Source organism: Schistocerca cancellata, chromosome 1 (genome assembly GCF_023864275.1).
Source record: "Schistocerca cancellata isolate TAMUIC-IGC-003103 chromosome 1, iqSchCanc2.1, whole genome shotgun sequence".
NCBI classification, from domain to species: Eukaryota; Metazoa; Arthropoda; class Insecta; order Orthoptera; family Acrididae; genus Schistocerca; species Schistocerca cancellata.
The window spans coordinates 651,392,382-651,415,548 of NC_064626.1; the positions used below are offsets into that span (position 1 = coordinate 651,392,382).

At 40.2% G+C, this 23,167-nt stretch overlaps 1 protein-coding gene across 1 annotated transcript in view; it reads left to right on the top strand.

Moving 5' to 3' along the window:
- LOC126183425 (TBC1 domain family member 19) overlaps nucleotides 1–23,167 on the top strand; it is a 198,191-nt gene that overhangs the window by 74,421 nt on the left and 100,603 nt on the right. The window contains exon 6 of the mRNA XM_049925394.1: nucleotides 98–218. Coding sequence (XP_049781351.1) covers nucleotides 98–218 — 121 coding nt within the window. The remainder of the gene's footprint in view (nucleotides 1–97; nucleotides 219–23,167) is intronic.

Here is a 23,167-nt window from a genome sequence, read left to right on the forward strand (position 1 = left end):
GTTTCTTTGCCAATAATATCAATTTAACAACATTTTCTCTGATTTATCTTCATGGTGCCAAATGCTTACTCATAGAAATATTTTGCGGCTTTTCTAGAGAATGCTGTACCAAGAAATATCCAGAGGTGAGCCTCTACTGGGAGTGAATCCATACATGGGGTCCACAACAAGCAACTTCCCAACACTAGAAGTAGAACGTACAGTGCTTGGTGAGAAAGGTATACTAAATAGCTTCCATCTCAGTTTATCTTCATCTCTTCATAGAGGTGGGAAAACACAAGATCAGATTTAGATTCATGCTACAAATAACTGTTAGAAAGAGGTTGGAATTTAGTTAGGGTATCAACTCACCATATGCTTGAGGCATTAAATTATTGGTGTGCACATAATAAAGACAGAACATCCTTGATCTTTGTTGTCCTGTTGTCTTCAGTTGCATGTAGTTAAAAGCTGATAATTTTCAGGTTATGCCCATCTGTATACTACTAAAAAAATAATAATGCCATAAGTGTTTCACATTCATTTCTTGAAAGGCATCATCAGTGGCAGGGTTTAGAGACCATTTTGCTATATCCATTGCAGTAATGCTGAAGTTTGAGAGAACAGTTATGTTTGTATTCTCAGTGCTGTGCTAGTGAAATTATAAAAGGCTGTAAGCAGATGAACATCTTTAAAACCAGCAAAGCAAACATACATGTAGATCAGCATGCGCGAACCTTGCCACTCACGATACCTTTTAAAAATAAAAACATAATACAGGATGCCCATAAATGTCTACCCTGAAAACAAAACAATGTACCTTTATACTGGATACAGTAAATGAAACTTCTGTTATACTACATACGCCTCTACTCATTATGTTTTGACCTCCACATAAACGCTTAATGCAGGTAATACACTTCAACATTTAAATCACTGCAACACGTGCACCCCTGGTAACACACAAAATATCGAGCCAGTATTCAATCTCTTGCCACATATCCTGTAACATGTCTGGTGTGATGTCAATGGTGTCTCTGATGCATTGTTGCAATGTCACAGTATCAGGAATTGCTGTTTTCTACACAGTATCTTTCACATATCTCCAGAGGAAGAAATCTAAGGGAATAATGTAAAGTGCTCTCGGGGTCCATGGAAGTTGGTTGTCTTTACCAGTCCACCTGTTGGGAAAGGTTTAATTAAGAAAATCACCAACATCCAGACTTCAATGAGGAGGAGTGCCATCTTGCTGAAAGATGCTGCAGCTGGGGAGTGGCATAATTCACCAACATGTCTAGGTAAGCATATTCACTTACAGTGCTTTGTAGGAAGAAAAATGGACCGGTCACTCAATCACCGCTCGATAACCCACACCACACCTTTGGATTGTCCTGAATGTGTTCTCATGTAATATAAGAATTTTCTGATCCCCACATCCACACATGGCATTTAACTGGGCCACAAATGCTAAATGTAGCCTCTTCAGGAAAACACACATGCTTCAAGACATCATTGTCCTCTCAAACGGTTCAGCATGTCCATTGTAAACTGTTCATGTTTTGGGCTATCATCTGGTTGTAATGCCTGAACAATTTGGACATTGTGTGCATGCAGTGTAAGATTTTTGTGAACCACTTTATGCAGTGTACTCTCTGGCACTTGAAACTCCCACAAAGCATGTCTGATCAATTTCTGTTGTGACCTTGTGAATGTGGTTTGAACTGACTGCACAGTCTCCTCCAGAACATATCATCTGCTGCTGCATGTGTGTTCTCAACTGACCCTATTGCTAAAAAAGTTTCCATTCATTTTATGATTAATTTGACATTAGATGCTTGGTTCCAATAAGGGGACACATACTTTCATTGCACAGTAACCAGTGATCAGTGATTTGGTTTCTGTTAGCCATACATAGCATTGAGCTTTCTCCTGGGGGAAAGTTATTTTTACAATATAGCTCGCACAGTGCTCCTTGTGCCAGAGTGTTGAATGAGACACAGCTGTACAGAAACTTTAAGAGTTCCGTAGAACTGTAGCCAAAAAATAAATAAAATCATATAAAAATTTTAGCATCATAAATATAATCAATATTTAATCATGAAATCAGGGCACACATTTATGGACACCCTGTATGTGTGGTATGATAAAATTGGTTTTGTTCAGTTGCACATAGATGGACATAACCTAAAAGTTATCATTGTTGCTGATCTTTTATATGTATCAATCTTCAGAGCCAATGGAATATGCATGCACACACACACACATATATATACACAGACATATACTTGCATGGAGAGTTGTTTGTTACCTTTAGTTCTTCTACTACGTATAATTCACCAAAGACTTTCCATTACCATATTTATAGGTTGGGATTTGAATTACAAGAGTAATAGTGTGGTTTAGCTTTGGTGTCATAAGACTGTGCAAAACTTAAGGACAAAATAGATAAACTAACATAACATATTACAAACCTGGTGGAAATGAATGGAAGCACAGGAGTGTGTTGCCAGAGGTCAGTCATCCGCAGAAAGCTGGATGTCATACTGTGAGAGGTCGTTGTGATTATAGTGCTAGATGGGAGTAGCCCCACAACATGAGGCAGTTGAAGGAACAAGGAAAGACAGTGTGTGTCAGTCAGTGAGCAGTCACAGTGCACCATAGTGGCGTTCTTCATTATAACATGACCCAGAGACAACATCTGGGTGACTTCACATGGGGAAGAATCATTGGGGAAATGGAGGAAGGACAAAGTGTGACGAGTGTAGTCCAGGACTTTGCCATTGTTCACAGCATTGTTTCACGTACATAGCAAGCATGCCAAACCACAGCCACTGTTGCCTAAAGGAGAGGCGGTGGTCAACTACAGCAGCAGGTGACTACTGCATTGTACAAGAAGCAAGAAGGAACTCACATCAAACAGAGGGTAATTCCAACCACATTTAACAGGGCTGCAAGGCATGCTATCTACTGCTCCCCCAGTGGAATGGCAACTGTGTAAGGGTGGTCTCTTTGCTCGACAATCAGTACATTGTGTTATGTTGATAGCTGCACATCGGTGGCACCATTAGTGAAGATAACAAAAGCATATAGGGACTGGACCAATGAAGAGTGAGATCATTTGCTCTTCTAGGATGAGAGTAGATTCAATCTGCTTAGTGATTATGGATGTATCCTCATCTGGTGAGAGATGGGAACACATAATGCACCCAGGAACATAATCAAACTGATTGTTTTGATGGTTTAGGTGTTATGTTGTGGAGAGGCATAATGTTGCTTGGGCAGACTCACCTCCAAATCTTTGACCATGGTATGCTCACTAGCCAACATTATTGTGGCACTTTACTCCTTCACCTTGTGCTTCTTTTCAGAGTTGCATTTGGCCCAGACTTTAGTTTTACAGATTACAAAGTGCAAACAGTGCAGTAAGAGCAGCTCTTGTAAACAAATATTCAGTGGCCTGTCACTCCTTTGTCTTAAATCTCACTGAGCAGATGTGGGATGAATTGGGGAGACACAGTGCAGAATGTCCACGTGCACCAATGACCATCCAGCAGCTGTTAACCATGCTGGTGGAGGATTGAAATACCCTTCCACAAGAACTTCTTGCCATCCCTGAAACCAGCATGAAAGCACATTGCAAAGCATTCATTGCGTCAGTGGTGACCACATACCCTATTAAAAACTATGCCCTGCCTGTCATAATTCCAAGGGTGACTTCAGTGTAATTATTGTCTTTGAATAAAAATGTATTTATGTTTTATCTCATTGTGTGATACTTTCAGCTACCTTCTGTATTATACTGTAGCAGTTCTTTCTATATGTGGCCCAAATTTCAGCCAGTTATTTTATTTGGCAGTGACACATCATGCAAAGACTTCTTTCATACTGAAGTTTTGCACAACAATGTTATTTTCTGATAGTGTCAGTACTATGACATCTGATTAAAATAGAAAATCTAACCATGGTAGCTAATTACCACATGTGACAGAACCCAATTATCTGTAATTAAAAAAAAAATCTCGCCATTTGTAGCTATGTATTATGAGACCACCTTGAGTGATCTGATGTCAGGTATAATGCACAGCTCATCAAGATTAGCACATAAAAATCCACTGTTCTAATCATTAAAGGCATGTTTAAAGAGTTTGGTGAATGGTATAAAATAAATAAAACAGAAGGCAAAATGTAATACCTTTACTTCCCTTCAAATTAATCTCTATCAGCTATAGTACTTCTTGATGTCAGTGAAGGCCTCTACAAGAAGTCGTTGAAGCACTTTTATCAAACATCTTTTGATGTCTGTTGAAATGTGGTGCATTGACCCATAATTATTACCTAACAAACTCTATATCAAAATGGTGGCTTCCAGATTATACCCCAAGAATAATGGTTTACAGAAATGGTGAAGCTTAATGATGTATGTCAATAGAATATTTATCAGTCACCATGTATATTGCCGTTTCGTCGTCAGTCCAATTGTGCATCACAAATTGGAAACAGATGTTCCACTTTTTATAAAATCTAGTGAATGGTGGTATTAATACTGTCCTTCACAACCCCAGTTTCTCAGATTTATGTATCACAGATAAAACTTTGTGTCAACATCTGTTAAATGTGTTCATTGATATTCTGTGGGATCACCAGCCCAGATGTAAAACATTCTCAATAATTTGCCATCATTTGTATCCCCATGTGATGCTTCAGTGACATTAGATGCTTCAGTGGCGAAAACCCTGACACTCCCCAACTCAGCATATTCAGCACTTCACAATCAGGGTTAGTTTTGTGGTGTTTTCCATTATCTAGAGGCAAGCATAAGTAGTCAGTTACCTCCAGTCTTAGCCTTACTGAGTTACCATGCTCATAGTATCATAGATTACTTGTTAATCGGCCTGGAAATGGATTAGTCAGTATGTTTGGATTATTATTTGTTTTATTATTGTTTGACTGTAAGTGAGTAGTTGATTTAGTTGTCCATGGGTGATTTTACAATGAGAATGAATAAACCAACTGTACAAAACTGAAACACAGTACAGAAAAGTCTACACCTGAACTTAATATGTATAAGTATGTAAATAAATACCATAAATACAGATATATCAATATAGTGATTAACAAGTAATTGAGAATATGATTAATTATGTATTTCTTAGCCACAGAAATATATATTGGTATACTCTGAGAACTAGAATCATTTGTTTACTCTTTTTATCATATGGAAGATTGTTATAAAATGGGTCCTTATCAAATAGACTCAACCACTTGCTTTGTATATGGTAGTTCATCCTATTTCTATAGTGATGCACCCCTTTGTTTGATAAGGCAGTGCAATGTGTTTTCAAATACAGAATTTTTCATGTATCTACCATGATAGAACAATTAATATGTGTAGTTCCTTGAAGTTTGCTCTACAAAATTGTATTGAGGACATTTACATCTAATGATTTTCTTTCGCAGCCTAACCAACACTTTCACATTGGCAACACTACCCAAGATCACTATACAGGACGTCATGTGTGAATATGAGTCCACAGCATATTACAATAATTTTCCTCTTTTTACCGTACTAGCTATCTTTCTTATTAAGAATGTCTTTGTATTTCTTTCTTGGCCTCTTGATCTGCACATATACAGCAATCTACATCAAACATCTAATCCCTAGAATTTAATTTCTTAGTGAAACTAAAACTAAGGAAAGTAATCCAAACATCTAAGGAAAAGCATGATGAGAAGAAGACAGCAATACCAGAAAGCAAAATAAAAACAATATGGGATATAGTGAAAGCAGATACAGGTAGAACTTGAAACAAATGTAATTATCCATAGCTAGTTATACAAATCACATTGTCTGACAAAGAAGAAGCACTTCTATTATTCATTGGCACAGAAGATGAATGAAGAGGGAGATAAAGATTCATCTCAAAAATAGATAGATTAGGATTAAAGTAGAAACAGTAAGTTTTGAAAATAACTGTTGAAATATCTTTCAGAAACCAGAAGAGAATGCATTATATAAAATTAGAAAGATGCAAGTCTAGTGAATATCATTTGCTGAGTCCACAACTCCATCTACGTGAGAAATCATTTTTTGTTTACTTTAGAATAATGAATGAATATTTTGATAAGATTTTAAGTCTCATTAAGAATGTTGTGAAAAGTTGCTCTCACCATATAGTGGAGATGCTGAGTTGCAGATAGGTACAACAAAAAGACTGACACAAATAAAGATTTTGGCTATTAAGGCCACTGTCAACAGTAGACACACACACACACACACACACACACACACACACACACACACACACAACTCCACACACGACTGTAGTGTCAGGCAACGAAAACCACACTGCGAGCAGCAGCACCAGTGCATCACGGGAGTGGCGACTGGGTGGGGATAAGGAGGAGGCTGGGGCAGGGAAAGGGAGGGATAGTATGGTAGGGGCGGTGGACAGTAAAGTGCTGCAAGTTAGACAGAGGGCAGTGGAGAGAGGGGGAGGGTGTAACAGAAAAGAAGAAAGACTGAGAGTGATGGTGGAATGACAGTTGTCTAGTGTTGGAATGGGAACAGGGAAGGGCCTGGATGGGTGAGGACAGTTAAGGTTGAGGACAGGAGGGTTACAGGAAAGTAGGATGTATTGCAGGGAAAGTTCCCACCTGTGCAATTCAGAATTCTGAATTCAGACCTAACAAAGGTTGAGGCCAGGAGGGTTATGGGAAAGTGGTATGTATTGCAGGGAAAGTTCCCATCTGCCCAGTTCAGAATTCTGAATTCGTTAGTCACTGTCATCACCCATCCAGCCCCTTCCCTGTTCCCACTCCATCACTACTCAGCCATCATTCCACCCTCCCACCCAGTCTTTCTCCTTTTCTGCTACTTCTCTCCCCCCCCCCCCCTACTCCCCTTCCCATGTCTCCACTGCCATCTTTCTAATCTGCAGCATTTCACTGTTCGTCACCCTCACCATACCATCCCTCCCCCCTCCCTGCCACAGCCTCCTTCTTACCACCACCCAGTCACCGCTCCCATCATGCACTGCTGCTGGTGCTTGCAGTGTGGTTTCGGTTGCCTGAGGCTGCAGTCGTGTGTGTGGGTTGCGTTTGCATGCGTGTGTGCGTGTGATTAAAAAAATCTGCTCACAAAGTGGCGCACACACAAAAGAATTTAACTTTCACAAACTTTTGGACCCAATGGCTCCTTCTTCTGGCAGAAGAGATGAAGGGGAAGGAAGAGGTGTGAAGAAAAGGACTGGAGAGGTTTAGGGAAACGGGTACAGTTTAGAAAAGTCACCCAGAATCCTCAGTTAGGGGAGACTTACCGGATGGTATGAGAAGGACAGGCTGATTGCTGGGGACTGCACCAGATGAGATTTGAAATCCTGAGAGCTTAAAGGTAATATGCAAGACAGAGAATATTACTAAAACATCATGTGTGAGTTAATAAGAGTGAAAAGCTAAGTCTATTGTATGGATCAGAGGTGGAAGGGGGGGATGGCAAAAAATAGACAAATCAGAAAATGAAATATGTGGAAAACTCAAATGGAATGAAGAAAGGAGTAGTTACGGTGAATAAATGCTGAGACAGAAGGAATTAACATAAATTAAGGCCAGGTGGGTGGTGGGAACTAAGGACATGTTGTAGTGTTAGTTCCCATCTGTGGAGTTCTGAGAAATTGGTGTCTGGTGGAAGAATCCAGATGGCACGTATGGTGAAACGCACTGAGGTCATGACTGTCATGTTGTACAGCATGCTCTGCAGCAGAATATTGTATGTTGCCTTTATACACCCTCTGCCTGTGCCCATTCACCCTGACTGATGGGATCTACCACTTGGTCAGTGGATTTTTTAAAAATTCCTTCTATTTACATTACTTTATGGGTATAGCAACACTGCAACTAAACGTGCAATAAAAAACATTTTTATTTATACTACAAGACTTTCGCCAGTGGCAAAGCTCCAGTATGCATACCACACATACGTTGTGCACATCTCCTCCTCTCCCCTCTCCCTATCCATCTCCTCTTCCTCCTCCCTCTCTATTTACATCTCTTTCTTCCCCCACCTCTCTGTTCATCTCCTCCTCCTCGTCTTTCTGTCCACATCCTCCTACCTATCACCTCGTCCCTTCTCTCTATTCAACTCTTCCTCCCTCCCTGTCTCTATCCATCTCCTCCTCCTTCTCTTCCTTTTCCACCTGCTCCTTCCCCTCTTTGTTTCATCTCCTCCTCCCTCTTCCCTCTGACCATCTCCTCCTCTCACTCTCTTGCTCCATCCCTCTTCACTAATTCCTCTGTCTATCTCCTCCTCATCACTCTCTCTGTACATCACCACCTCCCTCTCTCTATCTGTCCCTCTCTTGCAACCCTTTCTCTCTGCCTATCTCTTCATCCTCCTTCTCTGTCCATCTCCTCCTGCCTCTTCTCTCTCTACCCATCCCATCCTCCCCTTTTCTATCGATCTCATCTCATTTTCCCATCTCCTACTCCCAATACCTGCCCTCTCCTCCTCTCCACTTTTGCAGTTCATCTAATCTTCTCCCCTTTGTCTGCTCAGCTGTGCTCATCAGTATGTGTAACCCCTGGAATGCATTCCAATACTACCAGCACAACATGCTAGTTGTGAAGGGGAGCCTTGGTGTCAGGCATTACCAATGCTTTTCACCATCACTACTTCCCCTATGGGAGCTACGTGATTCCTATCCATAAAGTAATCATTTTTAGACAATAAGCACTATGTGTATCAAATAGGGTTAAAAATTGATGTAGTGGTTTAGGAGAGATGCGGAACATATATACATATGTGCACCCACATACATCCACTGCCATAAATATACAGTATAACCCCACTTTTATGTTCCTGGAATTAACATTTTCCTGCCATTTAAGAGATTTTTTATTGTTCCCGTCAAATTTCCTATGTCCACAATGTTAATTTGCACCCGATTTTGTGTCAACATATTTATAATTTTTCCAAGATTTACACATTACGAAAAAATGTTCATGTAGAAAAAAAAAAAACTCTGGCTTGATGTTGGCTGTCCAGTAGTATTTACAAATATTACGTGGTTAAGTTTTTTGACACCAGTCCACTCTGCTCAGTAAATTTGGCATGGTGGCTGATGGGAGTAACTAGGTTCATTCGAATAAAGATATTATAACAATTCCATTTCGAAACTGTTTCTGGTGCACAGACGCAGTTTTGGGGTTGTTGTGATCATTGTGACACTTTTTTTTAAACTATTTTTAGCCTGTTTCAGTGTTTGGCCACATGTAGCGCTAGTGGACACCATTATTCACTTTGCTTTGCTCAAATATTTTTAGTTTAAACATAGCTTCATTTAGATATTTTTTTCATGTTGGGCAAAACATGTTTCAAGAGTTTCTTCTCGTTGTCAAGTTCAGTATTTACATATGTATTTTTTGTGATGTTACACAAACAAACAATATGAGTGATAGTTTGCATGTGTGTGTTTCTGCACATAACTGAGGAGGCACAGTACCTGATAACCCCAAAAACATGACTACAATGCAAGAGAAGCAGAATAACACATTCAAACACCACAAAAAATGCTTTTGTACATATTTGCATTTGACAGCGAGAAAAAATTCTCGATTAACGTCATGCTAAGCATAAAAAATATGTAACTAGTGCAGTATTTCATTATTTAAATAATGACTGACAGCTTCAGAATTTCAAAAACATTGATTATGACATACGAAATTGAATCAAACCTTCCTACTTCCTAGCCAGTTATCAGTTCCAGTTACATCAGTGGTTTTTATTGGATAATAAACCTTTATGAAACAATAAACAAGTCTCTGACAAGTATTTTGATGCCTGTTATGTACATATATCGTAAATAAAGAGCAAAAACGCAAGGGGGCATCCTATACATAACTTTTACAGCTTAAAACATTATTTCCCGCATTTTACACCTCTTTTTGAAGTCCCTTGATAAGTGTAAAAGCAGGGTTTCACTATATTAGCTAAATAACTTGATTGCATAGACATTTTTTTATTCCAGTCATCTTCTCTCCACTCTGTCCATTTTCTCTTCCCCTTTTTTGGCCTCCCCCTGTCTTATTTGTCTCCTCTTACCCCTCTCTTTCTATATCCTCTCCCTCCCCTCTCTCTTCCCATCTCCTCCTTCCCCCTCTCCATCCTTTCCCACCTCCCTCTGTTCTCTGTCTGTTATGTATTGCACAGTTGCATATATCTCTCCCTCCCCCCGTCTCTTTGTCTATCTCCTCCTCCCCCTTTCTCTTCCCATGTCTAGCTCCTCCATCTTTGGTTTCATCTCCTCTGCTGCCCACTCACTGCATATATCTATCTCTTCCCCTGTCTCTTTGTCTATCTCCTCCTCCCCCTTTCTCTTCCCATGTCTAGCTCCTCCATCTTTGGTTTCATCTCCTCTTCTGCCCACTCACTGGCCGTCTCCTCCTCCTCCTCCTTTCTGTCCATCTCCTACTCCATCCCTCTGACTGTCCATTTCCTTCTCTCCCCTCTGTCAGTCCACCCCCTAGTCCTCATATCTGTCCATCTCTTCCACTCCCCTCTCTCTGTTGATCTACTCCTCCCACATCTCTCAGTCCCTTTGCTCCCTGCTCTCTCTATCCATAATCTTCTTCCCTCTATATGCCTATCCAACTTCTCCTCCACCTCTTTTTGTCCATTCTGTCCTCACATCTCTGTTCGTCATCTCCTCCCCATTCTCTCTATCCATCTCTTCCTTCCCCCTTTCAGTAACTATTTCTTCCTCCCTTTCAAGTCATCTTCTTCTCCTACCCCTCTGTTTCCATCTCTTCCTTCCCAAATGCACTGCCCATCTCCTCCTGCCCCTCTGTGTGTCTGTCCATCTCCATCTCCCTCTCTCAGTATATTTACTGCTTTGCAACATCACCAATATATAAACACTGTTGATAACAATGCCTCTGAACATGACTCACAGCAGTCCCATTGCACCAACCATCTAGGCACAGCTCAACCAGACTTGATCACACCTGACCAACACTGAGTGTCAGGTTCAACTCTGTCACCAGAGTGATGACCTTCAGCCAAATACAACAAACATTTGCACAACTGGCAGCCATGCCTTGTGCAATGATATTCCTGTGCTAGGATGACTATGCTAGTTCCTAACACAGTTTGGCAAAGTGGCACACAATTTCTGCCCACTGTGTGATTACCCATATGAAAAGTGTATTCTGTGATAGTTCAACCAGATCGCAGCAACAATTCAAGTCATCTCTCCTTGCAACACATCAACGAAATGTCTTACCTGTCCCCTCTTCAGCAGAGTGTCAGACTCTTCATTTTTTACCATATACATAGACAATATTTCCTCATTGACATAGGTTTGAACATAAATACCTCACCCCACCTGAACACTTTTGGGCATTTTCCAGCAATGAGCGTCAGACTTGCCACAAAGTTCTGCACAGCAAATGACTCCTCTATTACCATCTATGGAAATTTATCTCGTACCTTAGATCTCAGCTTCAGGGAGTTGTTTTCTTGGAACATTCTCATTGCAAATGTCATTGAACCAGTACTCAGCACTAACATCCTCTATTGCTTCCATCTATTGCTGGATTTAGCAAGTGGCATACCACAACATCAAGACAACTGTCACTCGATTCCTGGTGTCATCAGTTATGGGCCCCCACCAACACAGCAGTGTTCTCCTACCTCTCTCTTCTAAGGCACACAGTGTCAAGTAATGAGTGATAAAGTTCAGTGATATCAGCATTACTGCCTTACATCACTGGCCCAACTGCAACAATTCTAACTACATTACTTCAATACAATGTTAGAGTGGACGGTGACAGCCTCAACGTGGGCCACTCCCCTAGTAGTGTATCGATGTGATGAGAAGATGAGCAAAACATGAAGCGAATGTCACCCCCAAGTGATGGCTGGACATACTCGTACCTCCTGGGCCCGCCAGATGTGCTACTCGAAGGCAAGTAGAATGCGGCCCATCAAAAAACCAAAAATTGGCATGTTCTAAGAATATGCCAAGCCAACATTGAAGGCTATAGCATAGTCAAAGGTGATATCGTCTCAAAAACTATGAAAGAAAATGAGATAGATGACTGTCACTTCAAGAAACACATACCGATGAGAGTTCAACTTACCAACTTAAAGTGCAAGGATTTACCACAGTTGCCTCCAAAGGCCATGAAAAGCATGGAATTGCATCACTTATTAAAAATGAGCTATTGAATAACACTACAGAGTTTCCCACGCCCACTGACTTTGCCATAGGGATAAAAGTAAATGACTTAGTGATAGTCAACGTGTACAAACCTCCATCCAAAAATTGGGCATCTCCATTCTTCCAGATGTAAGCCAGCTAGCAGTGTACATTGGGGATTTCAGTTCTCACCGTTTCCGATGGGGATACCACTCCTGTGATGCTTAAGGTCTCCAGCTGATGTTAACAGTATCCATCTCATATACAATGCTAAGGACAAGGCCATATTTACAATGAATGCATGTAAAACTTTAACTTAACCAGATCTCTGTTTTGTGATGACCAGTAATGATGGGATCCCAATGCAAGCAAAGCAAACAGTTTTGACATGAGTGTTGAAAAGCCAGCACTCACCAGTCATTGTGGAGATTAGCCTGCAGGTACCAGTCATAGACAGCCTACCAATCCCCCGTTGGAACCTTCATAAGGCACAATGGGACAAATTCCAATTTCACCTGGAACAAACTGTGACCAGAATTTCTCCAATTCTGATACACTATGAAAGGTTTACCAAATTGCTGCTGCAAGCAGCCAAAGAAACTAACTCATGTGGAGCTAGAAGATAATACACACCGGGCTTTACCAAACAATGCGAATCTCTTCTTCAGGAACACAACAACACTGGAAATCCCCAGACTGCAGTGTCACTGACCAAGCTTCTTGACAAAGAAAGAAGGGAACGTTGGCATGAGCTAGCTGAGCAGCTTGACTTCACCCATTCCAGCCATAAAAATTGGGACCTTCTCAGAAAATTAGGAGATGCTGTACATCCTAGATCCAAACAGAGTGCTGTTAACCCTAATGAAATAAGCTCAGTTATACTTGAAATCTCCAAGATCCATTGTCCCTACACAACAGAAGAAGGACCTTAAAAAACTCATGGCTGAAGCACTGAAGAACTGCGCAGAACAATCAGACATTATGTGCACTCTGTCTGAAGAAGAGTTGATAACTGCAATAAATGACATCAAATCAAGGAAAGCATCAAGACCTGATGGAATCCTACCAGAGTTTCTAAGGAACCTAGGTCCAAGAGCACCCACATGGCTCTGCAAATTTTTCTCCACCATACTTGAGACTGTAAATATCCCAAACAAATGGAAGGAGTCAAAGGTAATAGCTATCTTGAAGCCTGGAAAGGATGAGAGAGATCCCAAGAGCTACAGACCTATCTCTGTGCTGTGTGTGATATACAAACCTCTAGAGAAGATTCTTCTAAAGAGAGTGACCCACCTAACAGATGCAGCAATACCCGTGGAGCAAGCTGGTTTCAGGTTGAAGAGGAGTTGCTGTGATCAAGTCCTGCCACTAATCACGCATATTGAACATGGTTTTCAGAACAAGAAAAAGACTGGTCTATTATTTATAGACCTCTCAACTGCATACAACACAGTATGGCTTAAAGGATTACTGTAAAAGCTTGCTATAGTTGTCAAATGTAAGAAGTCATCAAAGCTCTTTTATAATATGCTATCCACAAGGAAATACAAAGTATATCTTCACGGAAAAAACAAGCAAAGCCTGAATCCTCAATAGTGGACTGCCACAAGGCTCTGTGCTTGCTCCTTCCATGTTTAATTTGTACATCTCTGATATGCAGGAACACAAATACGGAAGTTCGCCTATGCCGATGATCTGGCTATTGCTTTGCATGGAGAGTCATTCGAACAACTGGAATCAAGCCTAAATTCTGACTTGGTGCAGCTTCATAACTACTACAGGACCTGGCATCTAAACCTTAATGTGTCAAAAACAGTAAGCACAATGGTGGACCTGAATAACAAACAAGCAGACAGGAAGCTGCATTTGAATGTAGCAGGCCAGAATATAAGACATGAAAGAGCACCAAAATACCTGGGTGTTAAACTGGACGACAGCCTAACATTCAAAGAACACCTGCAGTATGTCAGCCAAAAACTCAGAGGCAGAGTCAATATCATCCAGAAACTTGCAGGCTCTGCCTGGGGAAGTAATACTACAACACTTCCCACTTCCTCCTTGGCTATAGGTTATAGCATTGCAGAATACTGTGCACCTGTACGGACCAACAGTTCGCACATCAATAAAGTAGATGTTCACCTAAATGACACCTTGCAAACAATAACTGGAACAGTGAGACCTACCCCAACACCATGGCTCTCTGTGCTAGCAAACATTGAACCTCCCTCACTCTTCATACAACACACAATCCAAAGAGAAATGCAAAAAAACTGCTGCTGACACCAAATTCCCAATACAAGCAGATCTGCATGGCTCGACACAAAGTCAAGAAATCCCTTCTGGACCCACCCCTTGAACAATCAGGGCACCATAGCAGAATGGAAACACCTATGGCAACAATGGACACCTCATTAAGAACCTGGCTGGTTGTGTTCCTGGCCTCAACATCCCTCACAGAACCTGGGTAGCACTAAACAGAATGAGAACTGGTGTTGGACAGTGCAACAAGATGATGGCCAAGTGGGGCTGTGTGGACGATCCTCACTGTGACTGAGGTGAAGTACAGTTGATGCACCACATAATCGAGTGTGAAATTCATGGTTTTTGGGATGGTTCACTAGAGGATCTGCATAGACCCACAGACTGTGCCATTTCTTGGCTTTGTAATTTACGTTTCTCTGTTTAACTGTTAATTTTTTTTGACCGATTACAACATGTATGCACTATAGGTTTATAAGTACTGTAATATGTATAACTAAATTGATAATGAATAATGTTTTGTTGCATTTGCATGTTAATTAAGTTTCCCACACTGAATGCATATAGTACCGTAAGGCATCTGGCTTATTGAATGCAAAATAAATAACAAGGTTGGAGTCATTACATGTTCAGGACAAAAATGAAACCATATGATGAAATATTGGTGTAGCTTGGATGAGCTTACTGCAACAAAACACCAATTTCATCCATTTTGTACTATTAACCCATTAAGTACTAAATTTTTTTCTTCGATCTACATTTATTTCTGTGTTTACTGATTGACATAGCGATGAGGAAAAGGATTATAAAATAAAAAAATTGTAATAACCTCGAAATAAATGATTTATTTTATTCGATCTCCAAATGGGGATCATGGCACATGCCACTCTCTTTTTACATTTTCTTTTATTTTTTGTGCCAGGCAACAAAACAATCCGCCCCCCCCCCCCCCCCCTTTTTTTCACATTTTCGCTGTTTCCCCAGTATTGTGTGTTCAATCACATGCCCGTTTCCACATTCAATTGGAACAAGTGAAATGGATGATTTTGGGTATGATGGACGTCCTGCCCTTTTCGGATCTGAAGCAGCAGATGATGAACAATCCTCCATCTTCCAAAATTGAAGCAGTGGAATATTTTCATTTGAGAGGCATTAGATGACGTGCATGTTAACCAACACTACATCTAATGCATCAGTGAACTGTGGGAAGTACCATCTTTTACCTCAAATTCTCACACAACATTTCTGCACATTCCAGCCCAGTTTGTCCACACCTCACATATGATTGTTATATTCTGAAATCATTCTTGGCTGTGGAACTTGCACTTATTTGTTCTCAGCTTTGCTCCTTCTCTTTACTTGGCTTATTGGATGCACTGTTCCATAGTTTGCAAGAGATTTACACAGTTGTTATCCTTCCACATTTCTGCCATTATCTCCGTATTCTTGTCAAATCTATAATCCTCTTCGTTTCTTCTTCATGCTGTTCTCAGAATCTATAGGACAGTTATTCATTCAGTTTATAAGGGCAGTTCCAGTTGCCCTTACTCTCATTTTCGAGAGCAATTTCATCAAACGGAATCTTGTGAAAAAGTTTTCGAAATACACACATCAAAAAAAGTTTTGCATCACCCTGGTTCCCAGAACTCCTGAAGACAGACATTGACTGTAGATATTGTATCAGGGACACAATCCCTTTGACTGTTCAGAGATGTCACTAAACCCACCCAAAGATGTAAACAACCATGCATGAGCAGCACCTGTTAGACAAAGGAGGTCCGACAACCAATCTGTTCCAGTCATTCCACCCATAAGGAGGTACACGGCTCGTGTTGTCTGTAGTTCAACCATGCCTAGAGTGTCAATACTGTGGTTTGATCATGTCCGCATTGTTTCTTTGTGTAAGGAAGGGCTCTCAACAAGGGAAGTGTCCAGGCATCTCAGAGTGAACCAAAGCAACGTTGTTTGGACATAGAGGAGATACAGAGAGACAGGAATTGTCGATGACATACCTTGTTCGGGCTGCCTAAGGGCTACTACTGCAGTGGATGACTGCTACCTACGAATTATGGCTCAGAGGAAGTACGACAGCAGCGCCATCGTGTTGAATGATGTTTTTCGTGCAGCCACAGGACATCGTGCTGTGACTCAAACTGTGCGCAATAGGCTGCATGATGTGCAACTACACTCCTGACATCCATGGCGAGGTCCATCTTTGCATCCACGATACCATGCAGCGCAGTACAGATGGGCCCAACAACATGCAGAATGGACCATTCAGGATTGGCAACACGTTCTCTTCACTGATGAGTGTCGCATATGCCTTCAACCAGACAATTGTCGGAGATGTGTTTGGAGGCAACCCAGTCAGGCTGAACGCCTTAGACACAGTGTCAGCAAGTGCAGCGAGGTGGAGCTTCCCTGTTGTTTTGATGTGGCATTATGTGGGGCCGATGTACACTGCTGTTGGTAATGGAAGGTGCCTTAACGCCTATATGATATGTGAATGCCATCCTCAGACTGATAGTGCAACCATATCAACAGCATACTGGTGAGGCATTCATCTACATGGGTGACAATTTGCTCCACCATCGTGCACATCTTGTGATCTATGCTGAATCGCCATTGAGGAGTGGGACTGTCTGGACCAACAGTGCCTTGATGAACTTGTGGATAGTACACCACGACGAATACAGGCATGCATCAATGTAAGAGGACATGCTACTGGATATTACAGGTACTGGAGTGTACAGCAATCTGAACCACCACCTCTAAAGGTCTCCCTGTATGGTGGTACAACATGCAATGTGTGGTTTTCATGAGTAATAAAAAGGGCGGAAATGATGTTTATGTTGATCTCTATTCCAATTTCCTGTACAGGTTCCATAACTCTCGGAACCGAGGTGATGCAAAACTTTTTTGATTTTTTATATTTTGTGAAGTTCAGGAGTCTGCAGAAAAGGAATCATATTCAACACAGCTGATCCGCCAAGTCCCAGAACTGAAACATCACTTGTATCCTTCAATCTTTCTTCATAGACTGACATACAGTAACAGAAACCGCTTTGAGAACAGCACATGGCCCACTGTTTAAATCTAAATCTCACTGGTTTCCCACGAATGAAATATTTTAGGTAATTGTGTGTACAGTATCGTACCATTTGCTCATCAATGCTCAGGCTGTTGGGAAAAACTTGAAATTTCATGAAATTATCATTCAATAAATCCATCAACTACAAATTTTAAAAAGTTTATCCTTTTTGTCAGGTGGGGTTCTGTTCAGACATGTGTTATCATTGTAATGAAGGTGGTGCTTTATTTCCAGATATCTGTTACAACCCATACACTGTCATACACCTTATATCAAAATCCTCATCTTCATTCCAGTATAGCTTTTCCTGTGGAAGAGCATGGTATCCAGTGAACTTTCTTATGCATACATTAGATAACTCATAGCTGTGACTATTGTTCTGTGTAGTGTATTGGACACTTTCACTGACAAAGTTCATATACGTGTCCGTCAAAAAATTCTTCAAAGCACTCAACAGCAGATTTTCCTTTAAGTGCTGCTATGAAATTGGATTTTCACTATTCAGTTTCTGCTGTATCAGGACAGGTTTTAGAGTAAATCGCATCTTATATTGTCCAATTAGAAGTCACACAGATCCTCACTGGGAAATTCTGAATTTTGAACTGTTTGTGAGGCATATGGATTCCTTGCTATGCTGTCAGGTAGCAGCAAGCAGTTAATAGTCCATGTGATTTCAATGTAAATTTTCTTTGGGACTCTTATAGGGAAACTGATCGGCAACTCTATTTGAAACCTACAATTTGATCTCAGTAATTAACTTTCAAACATGTGTGGATAAAAATGGTAGGACTGCAACTGATTATGTTTTATTAGATGGAAATAAAAGCAGTAATGTAATTGTGCACCCAGTAACAAATGCTCTCTCTGATCATGATGCACAGTTAGAATTAATAAAAGATAGTCGCTTATAGTACAGACAGTCCTCAGTGGAAATCAGTTAGAATAATTAATGACTCCAGAACAAATGTTTTTAAGAATTAATAATAATATTAGGGAAGGAAAGCTGCTACTCACCATATAGCAGAGATGCTGAGTCTTGATAGGCACAGTAAAAAAATTCACACAATTATAGCTTTTGGCCATTAAGGCCTTTGTCAGCAATAGACACACATGCGTGCATGCTCTCTCTCTCTCTCTCTCTCTCTCTCTCTCTCTCTCTCTCTCTCTCACACACACACACACACACACACACACATACACACACACACACACACACACACACACACACACACATTTGTGCATACACAACTTGTACACACGTCTCCTGTTTCAGATGACTGAAACCACACTATGAGCAGCAGCATCAGTGCATGATGGGAGTGGTGACTGGGTGGGGTAAGGAGGAGGCTGGGGCAGGGAGGGGAAGGGATAGTATGGTGGGGGTGGCAGGCAGTGAAGTGCTACAGTTTAGCCGGAGGGCAGGAGAGAAGGTGGGTGGGGTTAGTCACTGTCCTCACCCATTCAGCCCCCTCCCTGTTGCCATTCCAGCACTACACAGCCGTCATTTCACCGCCACACCTAGTCTTTTAATTTCTTTTTATTTCTCTCCTTTCCGCTACTTAACACCCCACTCACCCACCCACCCACCTTCGCTCCTGCCCTCCGTCTACGCGTCTAAACTGCAGCATTTCACTGACTGCCACCCCCACCATACTATCCCTCCCCCTCCCCACCCTAGCATCCTCCTTACCCCCACCCAGTCACCACTCCCATCATGCATTGGTGTTGCTGCTCACAGTATGGTTTCAGTTGTCTGAGACCGCAGACATGTGTGCAGGTTGCCTTTGTGTGTGTGTGTGTGTGTGTGTGTGTGTGTGTGTGTGTGTGTGTGTTTATTGCTGACAAAGACCTTAATGGCCGAAAACTATAATTGTGTGAATCTTATTGTTGTGCCTATCGCCACTCAGCATCTCCACTCTATGGTGAGCAGCAACTTTTCTTCCTTAATATTGTTACATTCCATCCTGGATTTTCAGTGGCTTGGTTTTTAAGAATCATTTAGAAGTGGTGACCTGGCATGAAATTTATAAAGAATCAAATGCTGACATAATATTTAATCTATTCCATGATAAATTCCTATCATTATTTGAAAATAGCTTTCCACATAAGCTAATCAGAAAGCATATTTAACAGCCATGTAAAAAAAAAAAATATGGTTCTCTAAAGAGACTACGGTTACATTCAGCTATTAATACTATTACGGATATTGAAAATTTTAGTGATAAACATTTCAGTAAATTAGCCTACTATGCCTATTTTCATTCATTGCTTTCAGATGGCATCATATTTTGGTGTAATTCATCATTAAGAGAAAAAGTATTCATTGCACAAAACATGCAATCAGAATAATAGCTGGAGCCCACCCAAGATCACCTTGCAGATATTTATTTAAGGAACTTGCGATAGTCTCAGTACCTTCCCAACACATATATTCATTTATGAAATTTGTTATTGTTAACCCATCCCAGCTCAAAAATAATTGTAAAGTGCATAATTACAACACTAGAACAAAGTATGATCTTCACTATTTTGAGTTAAATCTGACTTTAGCACAGAAAGGGGTGAATTATGCTGTCACAAAAATCTTTTGTCATTTGCATGCCAAACAACATTTAAAATTCTGCCAGACAGCTTCTTCTGTTCGTTAAGAGAGAGAGAGAGTGTGTGTGTGTATATATATAAATATAATAGAGGGAAACATTCCACGTGGGAAAAATATATCTAAAAACAAAGATGATGTGACTTACCAAACAAAAGCACTGGCAGGTCGATAGACACACAAACAAACACAAACATACACACAAAATTCAAGCTTTCGCAACCAACGGTTGCTTCATCAGGAAAGAGGGAAGGAGAGGGAAAGACGAAAGGATGTGGGTTTTAAGGGAGAGGGTAAGGAGTCATTCCAATACCAATACCAAAACACAGATGGTGGAACGAGCTGTGTGATGAAGCAATTGACAATCAACTAAAGGCATGGAAAAAATGGAACAGTAATAAGAAACACAAATACTGGGAAGAGTTTAAAGAAGAAAGGAAAAAGACAGCAAAAATCTTCAGATCAGTGAAAAGAAAATATGACAAAGACATATTAGAAGAAATGGATTCTGATTTCAAAAGGAACAACACTAGAGACTTCTATAAGACTTTCAGAGAATTTTTAACAGGATTCCAGTCACCAAGTTTACATTTTAAAGATAAAAATGGAAAAATGGTTTTAAGCAATAAAGAGAACTGCCAAATCTTAGCTGAATACTTTGAAAATCTATTAAATTGTGAGGAGCCTAATGACAGGTTACAATTTCAAAAACCACAACATGAAAATCCACCGTCGGAACCACCTACAGTAGAAGAAATAGAAAAGATTATCAAGGCATTGAAGAATAACAAAGCAGCAGGTGAGGATGGGATAGTGGCAGAAATGTGGAAACCAGGGGGCTTATCCGCATGTCACAAAATTCACAAAGTAATTAAAGACATTTGGACAAAAGGAATCATACCCAGTGACTGGAAACAAGCATTGATCCACCCTCTCCATAAAAAAGGAGATAAAACAGACACCAACAACTACAGGGGCATATCCTTGTTACCAGTGACATACAAAATACTTTCTAAAGCACTTTTAAATAGAATAGAGGAACAAGCAGGACCTAATATAGGAGATTATCAAGCAGGATTTAGAAAAGGTAGATCATGTGCAGAACAGATTCTTAATTTAAAAACAATTTTGAGAGTGAGAGCTATACAAAATAAAAATACAGTAGTTACTTTCGTAGACTTCAAGAAGGCCTACGACTCAGTTGACAGACAAACACCTATTCCAGATACTTTATGAATCAGGTATAGATGAAAACACCAGAAGGCTTGTTGAACAAACACTCACAGATACAACATCAAGAATTAAGTTTCAAGGCAAAATTTCTGAACCATTCAAAATCAAAACAGGAGTTCGACAAGGTGATGGACTGTCCCCAATTCTCTTTAACTTGGTTTTAGATAAAGTAGTATAAACATGGGAAAACACATTAAAAAACAGAGGCACAAAGGGTATAAGCATGGGCCAAGGAAAGAACAAATTTGAAGTAAAATGTTTATCCTTTGCGGATGATATGGCATTGATAACTGAAAACCGAACAGACGCAACAGTTATGCTTGATATGTTACACGAGATTGCTGAAAAGACTGGGCTAAAAATATCCTATGAAAAAACCAAGTATATAGAACACATACATAATACAGAAAAGTTTATGAAAACAAAGTATGGAAAAATTAAAAGAGTTGATAGATTCAAATACCTGGGGGAGTGGATCCAAGCCAACGGACTGGATAACACAACAAATAAAGAAAGAATAAAAAAGTTGGAATTTGCATATAAATTAACACAAAACTACTACAATAAGAAATCAATATCCATAGAAGCAAAGATTAAACATTATAATTCAGTTATTAGGACACAAGCAACATATGGATCAGAGTGCCTAACATTGAATAAGAAAGGCGAATTAAGTGAACTAGAAAAAAAGAGAGAGAAAAATATTAAGAAAAATTCTAGGTCCTGAGAAAAACAAGGAAAATAGGTGGATTAAAAGGAGAAATGAAGACCTATACAAAAATACAGAAAATATCACAGATACAATGAGGAAGAGATGGCTAAAATTTTATGGACATTTAAAAAGAATGGAAGAAACATGGATTACAAAGAAAATTTGCAATTACGTTAGTAAGCTGAAAAACACTGTAGGATGAATAGAAGCAGTAAAGAAAGACTCCAACAAAATAGGTGTTACAGAAGAAATAATACGTGACAGGAATAACTTTAGGCTACTTATAGAAAACGCAAACTATGAAGAGGATGCACCAAAACCTCGACCCAAGAGAGTGTGGACAGATGAGCAGAGACGAGCAGTTGGCGAGAAAATGAAGTACTGGGAAGAATTACCAAACAAAAGCGCTGGCAGGTCGATAGACACACAAACAAACATACACACAAAATTCAAGCTTTCGCAACAAACGGTTGCTTCGTCAGGAAAGAGGGAAGGAGAGGGAAAGACGAAAGGATGTGGGTTTTAAGGGAGAGGGTAAGGGGTCATTCCTATCCCGGGAGCGGAAAGACTTACCTTAGGGGGGGAAAAAGGACAGGTATACACTCGCACACACACACATATCCATCCGCATATACACAGACACAAGCAGACATTTGTAAAGGCAAAGGAAAGGCAAAGGCAAAGTATAGATATGTGAAACACTGCACGAATATCATTGTCAGACGTTACATGGGATACAGTCATCATGCCCAACCACAGTGTCAATCAAAGTTAAATGGATCAAAATAGCAGCCAGTTTGCTGGTCCTGTATACATATGTCCAAACATCATTGTCATATATGATATGACATAGCCTTCATTCTCAACCAAAGTGTCAGTCAAAGTTAACTGGACCGAAGAAGCAAACAGACTGACTGATACTGTCTATTCTGGCTCATAGGTCAATGAAAATGCTGCCAGGTGGCTGTACAGTAAAGTGGAATACTACAATTAAAGAAAGAGAGATATTAAAATAGTAATTAAAAACAACTGCCAATAACTAGTAACTACAGCCATAAAATTTTAACATTTATATAACAAAAATAAATACAAAAACATAA